The sequence below is a fragment of the Capra hircus genome, chromosome 16, assembly GCF_001704415.2.
Source record: "Capra hircus breed San Clemente chromosome 16, ASM170441v1, whole genome shotgun sequence".
In the NCBI taxonomy this organism is placed as follows: Eukaryota; Metazoa; Chordata; class Mammalia; order Artiodactyla; family Bovidae; genus Capra; species Capra hircus.
In genome coordinates this window covers 62,919,923-62,932,119 of record NC_030823.1, presented here as the reverse complement: position 1 = coordinate 62,932,119, position 12,197 = coordinate 62,919,923, and the positions used below count along the sequence as shown (strand labels likewise).

At 46.9% G+C, this 12,197-nt stretch overlaps 1 protein-coding gene across 5 annotated transcripts in view; it reads left to right on the top strand.

Annotated features, from left to right (window-relative positions):
• Positions 1 to 12,197, top strand: part of NMNAT2 (nicotinamide nucleotide adenylyltransferase 2) — a 220,310-nt gene that overhangs the window by 200,892 nt on the left and 7,221 nt on the right. For all 5 annotated transcript variants that reach the window (XM_018060703.1, XM_018060702.1, XM_005690959.3 and 2 more), the window contains 2 exons: positions 11,592 to 11,693; positions 11,827 to 11,894. In XM_018060703.1, coding sequence (XP_017916192.1) covers positions 11,592 to 11,693; positions 11,827 to 11,894 — 170 coding nt within the window. The remainder of the gene's footprint in view (positions 1 to 11,591; positions 11,694 to 11,826; positions 11,895 to 12,197) is intronic.

Sequence of the window (12,197 nt, the reverse complement as noted above, 5' to 3'; positions counted from 1 at the left end):
AGAAGAGTTGCTTCTGCATGGTCTGGCACTTGGCATTTTCATTCTTGATTCCCCAGAGAAAGCAAGATCCAGTTTCCTGGACCCGCTTTTGGAGGTGCGGACCCCAGTCCCCCCCAGCCCATCCCATTCCCAAGCTTTTAATCACAATAGTCTCCCCCAGGAGACCTGATCTTATCAGAATAGTCTCCTCCAGGAGACCTGATCTTATCAGAATAGTCCCCCCAGGAGACCTGATCTTTGCTGTGTTGCATCCTGAGGCTGGGCTTCCCTGGTGGGTCAGGTGGTAAAGAATCCACCTGCAATGCAGGAGACCCAGGTTCGATCCCTGGTCAGGAAAAGCCCCTGGAGAAGGGAATGGCTACCCACTTCAGTATTCTTGCCTGGAGAATCCCATGCACAGAGGAGCCTGGTGGGCTGCAGACGACAAAGTCACAAAGAGTCGCTGAGCAACTAAGCACACAGCAGACACACATCCTGACACCAGCAGGGGAGCAGGTACCCAGGCCTGGACCAGGGTCTGTGAGAAGGCAAGGCCAAAGCCTAAAAGGTCAAGTCATGACAGATTTGTGAGACAGGAAACGCTTATCCTCCTCCCCTCCCTCAAACAAAGCCCATCGTCTAGTGATCTTATGCTGCCAGCTGCTTTTTCCATTACAGTATAATGGAAGGCAATCTGGCAAATTAATTCTGATTCAGGCGTTCTTTCCTTCCATCAATCTTTCAGCTAATCCTGAGTGCCCAGTATGAATGTAAGTACTTTATTTGTCCTGGCAGCACTTGCTAAAAATATCTTACAGTTTTTATTCTATTAGTTCATTATAGTACATGAAATGAAACATACAGAAAGTTTAAAAGAGTTCTTGAACTTAGTAAGCAGTCAATAAATGTTGGCTGTTATTTATTCATTGGTTTTAAAATATTTATTGAGTACCTGTCATGTGCCAGACACTGTTCTAGGGCTGAAAGAACAAAGAAAACAGAATGCATCAAGTTTCTGACCACGTGCTTTGCCTTCTATGGGGGAGACAGACAATAAACACTCTTCTTGTTTCTCATGGCTTATCTCGGTTAACCCCCAGAGCCCTCCTGAAAGTGGAGTCCGTTTACAGATATGGAAACCCGGGCTCACTTGGACTGGACTTGTCCGAGCGTGCGCGCGTGTGCATGCTCAGTGGTATCCGTCTCTTTGCGACCCCATAGACTGCAGTCCGCCAGCTTCCTCTGTCCGTGGGCTTTCCCAGGCAGGAATACTGGAGTTGGTTGCCATTTCTTCCTCCAAGGGATCTTCCCAACCCCAGGGATTGAACCCTCATTTCCTGCATTGGCAGGCGGATTCCTTACCACTGCACCACCTGGGAAACCAGACTTGTCCAAGACCTCTTAGCTATTAACAGCAGAGCAGGACTTCGCACATGTTCAGTTCCCTAATGCAGGTAAGACAGACAGGTGGGAAGAAAGACATGTAGTTCATAGCAGCCCAGCAGCCCAGCTTCCCTGATGGCTCAGACAGTAAAGTGTCTGCCTACAAAGTGTGGGAGACCTGGGTTTGATCCCTGGGTTGGGAAGATCCTCTGGAGAAGGAAATGGCAACCCACTCCAGTACTCTTGCCTGGAAAATCCCATGGACAGAGGAGCCTGGTAGGCTGTAGTCCATGGGGTCGCAAAGAGTCGGACATGACTGAGTGACTTCACTTTCACTTTCTTTCAGCAGCTTGAGCTGGGGTTTGAATGATGGGCAGGACTGGATTTAAGTGAATGCAAAGAGAAGGGCTTTAGGGGTTGAGAGAAGGCTGCCAAAGATCCGGTGGTAGGAATAAGACCTTTAGGGGAGATGGTTCTCCTTGGCTGAAAACAGAAGGTTTATCTTGGTCTTTGCCTAGGAAGCTTCTGACTTTTCAGCAAGCAGACAAAATCATTTCAGTTTAATGATTACAAGTATTTGCCACTTGAAAATGGTATTTGCATTTTAAATGAGCAAGGGTCAATATTTAACTCAAAGGAATGAACACCTGGAGGTGGAACATCAGGCACCAGAGATGGGCTAAAGAGGAAGCTTCTTACTTTATTTTTTTCTTTTTCTTTCTTTTTGTACTTTTCACAGCCCAGCATTCCACAGGCTGGCTCTAATTGGCTGTGTTCTACATTTTTCCAGCCAACCAGGCATGGGCTAACTGCTTCCTACAGCCACCAGCTATGGGAAAACAACCAAAGAAAATAAACAGAGGAAGAGCCTGGGGCACTGGCCACTCCAGAAGAAATCCCAGGGCTCCAGGACAAATGGAGCAAAGACAAACATTTGGCTTTTCAGGCTCAGATGGTTTTTATCAGACAGTCCCGCCCCAGCCAGGAAGCCCGATGGACACTTCCACCCCGGGGATTAGGCCCCCACACTGATAAGCCTGATGCCGTGTTTCCAGCCCAGGGAAAGGCAGCTTACCCCCTACCCTGGGAGATAGGGTTCTCGTGTGAAAGGCACTGTTGCTTTGGTTTTCAGGCTTTTGACTTGAGTCTGGAATCCCTTGCCTTCCCACACCCCCAAGCAGATTGGAAATGGGTGTGGGGTTCCTCTGGGAAATCCCCTGGAAGGGTCATTCATTTATTTGCACTAAGGAAGCCATCCTGAAAATGCATTCCCTCACTAGCCTCTGCTCAGCCCTCCCTCCAGAGAGAAGGCGGGTGGGGAACAAGGGTGGAGGATTCTTGCCTGAAATGGGAGGAGCATGTTTCAGATGCCCCTCACCTATTGCGTGGCTTCTGCTGGATGCTCTCACATCTGGTTTAACCTACTCAGAAGTACACAAAATTACATACTCTAGGGGGCGATGTGGAGTAATGAACTGACGACATAGCTCACTATAAGCCTGGAGAAAAAAAATAAAGATAGATTGTATTTTCAAACCAAAAATTTAAAGTCACTAAACTGCGAGTCTTAAAATGGATCTAGAATTTATTTACAAAACAGAAACAGACTCACAGACTTCGAGAACGAGCTTATGGTTGCCCAGAGTGAGGTGAAAGGAGGAGGGGAAGGATGGAGAGAAGGGATAGTTAGGGAGTTTGGGATAGGCATGTACACACTGCTATATTTAAAATAGATAAACAACAAGGACCTACTGGAACACATGGATTTCTGCTCAATGTCATGTGGCAGCCTGGATGGTACGGGAACTTGGAGGGGAAGGGATCTATGTTTATGTATGGCTGCGTCCCTTCGCGGTTCACCTGAAAACTATCACAACATTGTTAATTGTCTATACCCCAATACAACATAAAACTTATTTTAATGGATCTAAATTAGGCATGATGTGGTAAAAAAGAGCCTTTAAAGCAGACAAGAGTGGATTCAAATTCACTTACTAGCTGTGCAGCTTGGACTAGTTACTATATCTCACTGAGTCTTGGTTTCCCTGTCTATAAAGTGGAAACTGAAGCACAAATCTCAGAAAATGGTTGTTGTAAGGATTAAATGCATTAATAAATAAATCTCCCCGTACTATGCCTGGTGCATACAGGTACCCTGATAAATGTTGCTTCCCCTTTCTGCTGGTAGTCCCCTGTTCATCCCTGAATATTCTCATCTGAAGAACAAGTACAAGTGAGCCCAAGAGACTCAGGTCCTCTCCCTTGAGAATGAAGAACTGTCTGGGGAGATGGTCAGGATTTCGAACTCTGATCTCAGAATGATTCCACAGAGGGTCTTACCAGTTAGACTTGCCTGGGCAAGTCAATGTAAATTGGATTCTGCTGCTAAAGGAAGTCAAGCCCTCTGTTTAAAATGCTCTAATGCTTTCTCTTTGCATTTGAATGAAATCCCATCTGTATCATGATCTGATTCTTCTGTACTTCCCCTACCTCTCTGTGCTCCAGTTACACTTGATTTCCTTGTCTGAATAGTTTTTCCCACCTCAGGGCCTTTGCACTAGCTGTGGCCTCACTGGAAATGTTCTTTTCCCAGGTATTCCTATGCCTGGCTCCTTCCTGCCATTTAGGTTTGGGCTTCAAGGTCATTTTGTTTTATATTCAACATTGTACTTAGCTCCACCTGATGTTTTCTTATTCACATACTTACTTGTTTATAATCTCTCCTGACTGTAGGTGAGTTCTATGGACACACTAAACTTGTCCATCTTATTGGGCAACACTGGGACGGTGCCCGGTTCACCATATACACTCAAGAGAAGTTTTTGAATGAAAGAATGTAAGAGTACCTGGAAACAGCTTGGTTGGAGGAGTTTAGCTTCCACAGTGGGATGTGGCCCAAACTTTTGTCAGTTACCCAGAAGACAATTAGCCACTACAAGATTTTAATCGTAGTACCACTTAATAGTAACCCACCTTATCTTTTAGAGCAACACAGTTGAAATCATTCATTACTTGTTTAATGTCTCCCACTAGATAGTGATTGAGCCAAGAGGTGAAGCCATATCTGTCATGCTCAGCCCTGGGGTGCTGGGAAGCTCCCAGCTAAGTAAGTCCACAGGGCATCTTCCTGGTCAGGTATCCGTGGAACCCAGTAAGGCAGGGCTGGAAATTCTGGCTCCTAAGGGAAGACTAATTCCGCATTCCTTCTAAGAGATCTGCTGCCCAGTTGCCCTGAGTGTTCTCCCTCCCAAGGCCAAGCTGCTTCCTGCCCCAACATGTGTCATACCCTTTCCTCAGATTCCCCATGTGGAGGGGAAGCAGAGTCTGCCCCCTCCCACTTCCTCTCCCCAGCCCTACCCCTGCTGCCCCCAGGGAGCCTTTGCCCCGGAAGACGAAAAGATGTGATCAAAGCTGAGCCTGAGAGCAGGAAGTTGAAGCAGGATGAATGGCACAGACCCCCACCTCTGAGACAGGACAAGCCAGAGCCACCCTGAGAGACCACTGTCTGCTGCAGGCAGGGGAGAAGACTGTACCCCAATCCTGCTCACCGCGGGGTGGCAGAATGAGGTCACAGCAGTCACATCAGGAGAGGGACTTGCCAATCAGAATGCCTCTGCCCACCCACCTCCCCTCCCCCAGGCAAGACCAAGACCAGCAGAGACGTCTTCGTGAAGACACAGGAGGCATTGGGCCACTCGAGCTGGAACAGAAGCGCCATCCCAGGGCTGCATGGGCAGGGAGGGAGAGCTTGAGAAACTCTCTGTTTCCTAGGGTCAGATGTCTGCCCTCATCTCTCTAGGGCATGGGGGTAGGGGAATGTCCTCATTTTTGCTGGAATTCCCAGAGTGGCCATCCCACAACTATCTCATTTTGACTTCATCCTACACTCTCAGGCTCCCTCAGTCGTGTCCAACTCTTTGCGACCCCATAGACGGTAGCCTACCAGGCTCCTCTGTCCATGGGATTTTCCAGGCAATAATACTGGAGTAGGTTGCCATTTCCTTCTCCAGGGGATCTTCCCAACCCAGGGCTCGAACCCGGGTCTCCCGCATTGTAGACAGATGCTTTACCGTCTGAGCCAGCAGGGAAGTCTCATCCTACACTAAGCCAGGGTATTAGCAGCTTAGGCAGTTGCCTATATTGTTTAGTAAATTTGTGTTTATTTATTTATTTTTGGTTGCACTGGGTCATCATTGCTGCACAAGGGCTTTTTCTAGTTGTGGCGAGCGGGGGCTACTCTTGGTCGAGGTGCATGGGGCTTCTCATTGCAGTGGCTTCTCTTGTTGGGGAGCATTGGCTGTAGGGCAAGTGGGATTCAGTAGTTGCAGCAGGTGGGCTTCAGTAGTTGTGGTACGAAGGCTTAGCCGCCCTGAGGCAGGTGGAATCCTCCTGCACCAGGGATCGAACCCATGTCCCCTATATTGGTAGGTGGCTTCCCATCCTCTGTGCTGTGCTGAGTCACTCAGTTGTGTCCAACTCTTTGTGACCCCATGGACTGTAGCCAAGCTCCTCTGTCTATGGGCTTTCCCAGGCAAGAATACTGGAGTGGGATGCCATTTTCTTCTTCTGACTCAGGAATCGAACCCAGGTCTCCTGCATTGCAGGCAGATTCTTTACCATCTGAGCCACCAGGGAAGCCCAAGAATACTGAAGTGAGTCGCCTATCCCTTCTCCAGGGGATCCTTCTGACACGGGAATTGAACTGGGGTCTCCTGCATTGCATGTGGATTCTTTACCAGCTGAGCTACCAGAGAAGCTCTTCCATCCCCTGCACCACCAGGGAAGCCCCTGTTTATATTGTTAAAAGTGACAATAATCCCAAAGTGGGTGCACCTTGGGAGGCTTAGGGAGCTTTGTAAAGACAGAGGCTTGGGTCGATTGTAGACACGTTGTATCAAAATCCCTGGGCCTGTTATTGTTTGTAAATCTTCCCCAGGTGATTCCACTGACCAATCAGATGAAGTTTGGGAACCTTCAGAAGTAAAATTACCCATGCTTTTCATGGAGACCTGAAAGTCTCTCTAGAGTCACTTCCTGGAGTCTCTTAGAGTTTCCATTAGGTACACTGGGGCTGCCTTCCACATCCTAAAGTGGAAGAATAGATCAGCTAACTAGCTCCTAGAGAGGACTCTGCAGGAATCCTCTTCCTCAACAGTATATATTGAGCATGTATGATCCTCTTCACCCGGGAACATGGCAATGAATGAAACACAAAATTCCCTACCTTCATGAAGGTTACCTTCATAGGGGAGAGAGAAAGAGCAAAGGTAAGGTTAAACAAAGAAAATATACAAGGTGTCAGATAGAGACATATGCAATGGGGAAATGAAGAAGAGTTAGGACTTGGGGACTGAGAGGGTTGTGGGGAGGGTGAGGGTCTCTATGCAAAGGGTTGGAGGTTGAAATAGTGTGGCCAGTGGAAGTCTCTGTGAGAAGGTGGTATTTAAGTGAAGGGTTTTGAGCCAAGGAACCACATAATTTGACTGATGTTTCACCTTATTGGTCTGGCTGTTGGGAATAGACTGAAAAAAGGCAAGAGAAAAACAGACCAGAGCAATCCAAGTGGGAGCTGATGGAGACGTACAATTTCTGTGGCTGCAAACTTGGTGGCTTAAAACTACACACATTTATTTTCTTTCATTTCTGGAAGCCAGAAGCCTGAAATGGGTTTCACTGGGCCAAAGCTAAGTCGTGGTCAAGAGCTGTAGTCCCTCCTCAGGCCCTCAGGGAGAATCTGTTTACTTTCCTTTTCCGACTTCTTGAGCTGCACTTGTTGCACGCCATGGCCCCTTCTTCCATCTTCAAGGCTAACATCTTCTCTGCTCCATCTTCATATCATCTTCTCTCTCTTGAGTTAAATCTCCCTCTCCTTCTTCTTGTAAGGACCTTATTATTATATAAGGGCCCACCTAGATCATCCAGGACAATTTCAAGACCCTTAGTTTAATCACATCTCGTAACATTCAGAGATTCCAGGGATTAGGACCTGGGTGTTTGGGGGGCCTGTTATTTAACCCACCAGAAGAGGCTTGAAGCTAGAAGTGATGGAAATGATGAGGAATGAGCAGGTTCTTGGATTTCTTTTGAAGACCAAGTCAACTGAGTTGCTTTACAGACGAAATTTGGGATGTGAGAGAAAGAGAGGAATCAAGGATAATACCAAGGTTTTGGCCTGAGCAGTTGTAGAAAGAGTTTCCATTTACTGAAATGAGAAAGGAATAGCATTTTTGTGTGTGTGGGATGGCAGTGGAGGGGACTGACTGATGTCAGAGAATTCAGGGGCTTATGGAATATTACTCTTGAGACACCTCATCCAAGCGGGCCTGTTGAAGAGCCCACTGGGTATATAAGTCTAAAGTTCAGGAAAGAAGTCTATGCTGGCGATATAAATTTGAGAGCCTTCTGTATGTCTTTAAAACTTTGAAATGGAATGAAATCATTAAAAGTGCAAGTGTAGATAGAAAAGAGGTCCAAGGACTGATCCTGGGGGACTCCAGTCATTCAAGATCAGGGAGATAAGAAGGAACAGCACAGGGACTTCCCTGGTGGTCCAGCAGTAAAGACTCCACATATCCAGCGCACAGGGTGCAGATCTGATCCCTGGTTGGGGAACTAAGATCCCACATGATGAGCAGTTGGAAGAAAAAAAAAAAAAGAAGGAACAGTACAGGGAGAAACTCCGAAAGAGCAACCAGTGAGATAGGAGGACGCAGGAGAGGGTGGATCCTGGAGGCCACATGAAGACAGGGGTAGGGATGAGGGTAGGGGTGGGCAGGGCAGCTAAGCCTCTGGAGGGAGATGGGCACCCATGGGATAAGGGCAACCTTACCAGCTCTAGGACCTGGCACCTCCTATCACCCCAAAACTCACACCCACATACACCTTCCAGCATGAAAATCAAGCCTGTGACCTCCAGTGTGGCCAAAGGAGCAGAACAAGTCTGCAGTCTGGTCCAGACGCCTGCAGAGATGCTGCTGGGATGTGGTAAAGCTGTGTCCTGTCTGGTAGACCCGTCTTCTCCGCCACATCTGTTCCCAGGGGGCACATCTGTCACCTGTTTCTGGAAAAGGAATCCATCTCAATCAGTGAGGCCTCCATCTGCTTGCCACCCACTGAGCAGCCTGTGTGGTTATTGATTAGGTGCTCAGGTCATCAATTTCTGAGTAGAAAGCAGCAGCTGCACTAATGTCACCCAGAGGGCCGTCCCCGTGAGGCCTGACTGCCATTCTGAGCCGTTGTTTTCATGCGTTAAACTAGAAGGCTTCCTTTTTTTTAGGTTTTTAACATTTTTATTTATTTATCTCAGGCTGTGGCAAGTCTTCATTGTTGTGTGTGGGCCCTTCTCTAGTTGCGATACGCTGGGGTCTACTCTCTAGTTGCGGTATGTGGGTTTCTCATTGTGGTGGCTTCTCTCATTGCAGAGCACGGGCTCTAGGGCATGCAGGCTTCAGCAGTTGTGGCACTTGGGCTTAGCTGCTCCTCAGCATGTGGGATCTCCCCACACCGGGGAGTGAACCGGTGTCCTCTGCATTGGCAGGCGGATCCTTAACCACATCCCTGGACCACCCACCAGGGAAATTCCTGGAATGCTCACTTTACATAGACCCACTATTTCATACATCACACATGAAACATCCATCAGATTCTCAGAATCAAACTGAATTCAGATCCTATAATTCAGTTCAGTTCAGTCGCTCAGTCGTGTCCGACTCTTTGCGACCCCATGAATCGCAGCACGCCAGGCCTCCCTGTCCATCACCATCTCCCGGAGTTCACTCAGACTCATGTCCATCGAGTCTGTGATGCAGCCATCTCATCCTCGGTCGTCCCCTTCTCCTTCTGCCCCCAATCCCTCCCAGCATCAGAGTTTTTTCCAGTGAGTCAACTCTTCTCATGAGGTGGCCAAAGTGCTGGAGTTTCAGCTTTAGCATCATTTCTTTCACCAAATATCTCAAAACACCTGCATAGCAAGGCAGTTGAGGAATCTCCACGTATACCAGCTGGATGGATTCTCTTCTCTAACCTTTCCTTCCCATCCCATTCTCTTTCCATCCCTTCTCTTTTCTCTCTGTTTCTCTATGGTAATAATCTCTCTGGAGTTTTAATTCACTACTTAGATCACTGGTTCTTAAGCTTGGTTACATATTAAAATTAAAATCTAGGGAGTAAAAAAAAAATACTAATGCTTGGGCCCCATTCCCAGAGATTCTGATTTAATTGATCTTGGGTATGAGCTGGGCTTTGAGGTTTTTCTTAAGCTCCTCACGTGATTCTGATGTTCAGCCAAATTTATGAGCCAGTGTCTTCGATTACCTTCTAAGTAGTGGTACAATATTCTAAATACTATGGCAGGAGGCGTTGGATCCACCTCCACTCCCTGCCCTGCCCCTCCCTAACATTCCTGGTTCCTAGGACAAAGACTTGGGGCTAGTACCTCATCTGAATACCACCAATAGAGGCAGCATGTTGTGTAATGTTCTGTATCTTCCAAATGGCATGATCCAGTAGGGGCTCAGACATGGTACATCCACAGACTCCCTCCTGGGGCGCCTTCAGTCAATCTTTAATTGCAGCTCTAGCTCCAGCTGTAAGCAAAGGGAGAAGTAGGGTGAAGGTGGCTGCAAATAGCCACGGGCACACACGTGCACACTGTGCGGGCACACACATGCAGAACCAGTGAATCAGGCTTAGAAGGGGAATTCTGCTGATACAGAAATCCTCTAAAAAACCTCAGCAACAAAATTCTGTAAAGCAATTATCCTTCAGTTAAAAAATTAAGTTTTTAAAAAAGAAATCCTCTATAGAAAAGAAGTAGCCATAGTGCTCTATAATGTCTGTTTTTGTGGCACTTGGCTGGAGAATTATAAGGAAAAACCTGATTTCTTTGCCCCAAAGTAGGTCTTGCCCAATAAACTGCATGCTTAGAAGAAACCCGCCTCTCCCCACTTCTCCCTCCATCTGGGATCCTTAATTGGCAAGATCTAGACAGTAATATGCCCAGACTAGATCCAAGTCTATTAAATGCTACAATTTGCAGGCTCTTTGAAAATAAGAATTGGCACGACTTTCCAGAAAGCAGCTTGGTAATATGTCTCAAGAGCTTGAAATATGTCCAGTTCATATCCTTTCATCCAATTATTCTACTTCCTATCCTAAGGAAATAATCAAGAGAGTGGTAAAAGATTTATGTATACAGATCTTCAACAAAGTGCTATTATAACTGCAAAAATCAGAAGTGGCTCTATATTTTCTATAATACAAATTTGGCTTACTATGTCATGGTATATCACAGTATAGTCAGGCAATGAAATACACAGACTGGAGAAAACACACTTTCAAATATTTTTAACTGTATGAGAGAATGCTCACAATATAATGCTAAATGAAAAATATATATAGGTATTTAATAAAATGATTAATTTTGCAGTTCAGTCCAATTGTGGACATACACCCATAGAGAAGCGAACCCTGGACAGAAATACTAAGATGTTAATTTAACAATGGTTAACTGGATTGTGTGGTTGTGATTGATTTCTTTTTTTTTTTCTTTTTCTCAGTTTCCCAAGCTTCTATTGTATCTATAATTGGGGTGGAGGGGGAGGGTTAGTTTTTAAATGACAAGGTGTCATTTCTCATGATGGCAGCAGGCTTCTATCAGAGGCTAATTTCAGAAGTGACCCCATAGTAATCCTCCCCTGTCACTGCTTGTGCACACACTTGGGCTTTCCAAGCCCTTCCCCTCTTTTCACCACCCTGAGTCCCACAGCATTTTTGACATAGGTGAGCTCAGAGAGCTTCCCAGCCCCTCTCAATAAACCAACCAGGGGCTTGGGTCTGGTTGCTGAGCAACGGGATCTGTGTCACCCAAGAGGATACTTACCAGGTAAGGACCATGTTTTATGCTGCCCTTCAACATTATGAGCTCAACGGGAGCCTCAGGAATTGAAGAGATCTTGCCCAGACATGCAGGAGCGCATTATTAATTCAGACTACAGGTATTTATTAAGTGTGCCAGGTGAAGTTCCCACTCATTCCACGAACACAGTTACAGGTTGTTACTTGAAGGAGCTGACTGATGGGGCTGAGAAGGCAAGTTTGGGACTAAAGCTTAGGGTTCCAACAGGAGGTAGCTCCACCTTGCTAGCTAGTTGCTTGGTAGGGGTTTGGAGTCAAGGTCTCACCAAAGACTACTTCCTCTCTCTCTCTCTCCCCTCCTTCGGTTTCTTCAGATGGAGGTGATCGTTGGGGACTTTGGGATCGTGGTGGTCCCCCGGGATGCAGCCGACACAGACCGAATCATGAACCACTCCTCAATACTCCGCAAATACAAAGTGAGTCCTCCAGCTCCCTGCTGTGTAGTAATGTGACGTGGCCCTTCTCTGAGAAGCCTGGGGGCTGGAGGCATGAGGACAGAAGAGTTTAGTGTGAGGGACTGGCAACCTACTCTCTCTGCTCTGTCTGCAGAACAACATCATGGTGGTGAAGGATGACATCAACCATCCCATGTCTGTCGTCAGCTCAACCAAGAGCAGGTACGTTTGACAAACGACCAGAGAGACCTTGGTCAAACCGGCTTACAGGTTCCCATACAGCTCTCCTCAGTCCAAGCTGACTGTTAGGTTGGCCGACACCGGCTACCCCAATATGTAGCCTTCTTTTTAGACCTCATTTATTTGTCGCTAGTCCTTGATTTTTAAAAGGGGGACAGGCTGTTAGTTAGTTTTAGGTGACTTGAAGTGGGGGAGAAATTAGTTTTAGTTTGGACTCTAATTTGAGGTGAGGAAGATCTCCTGGAGAAGGGAATGGCAACCCACTCCGGTACTCTTGCCTCGAGA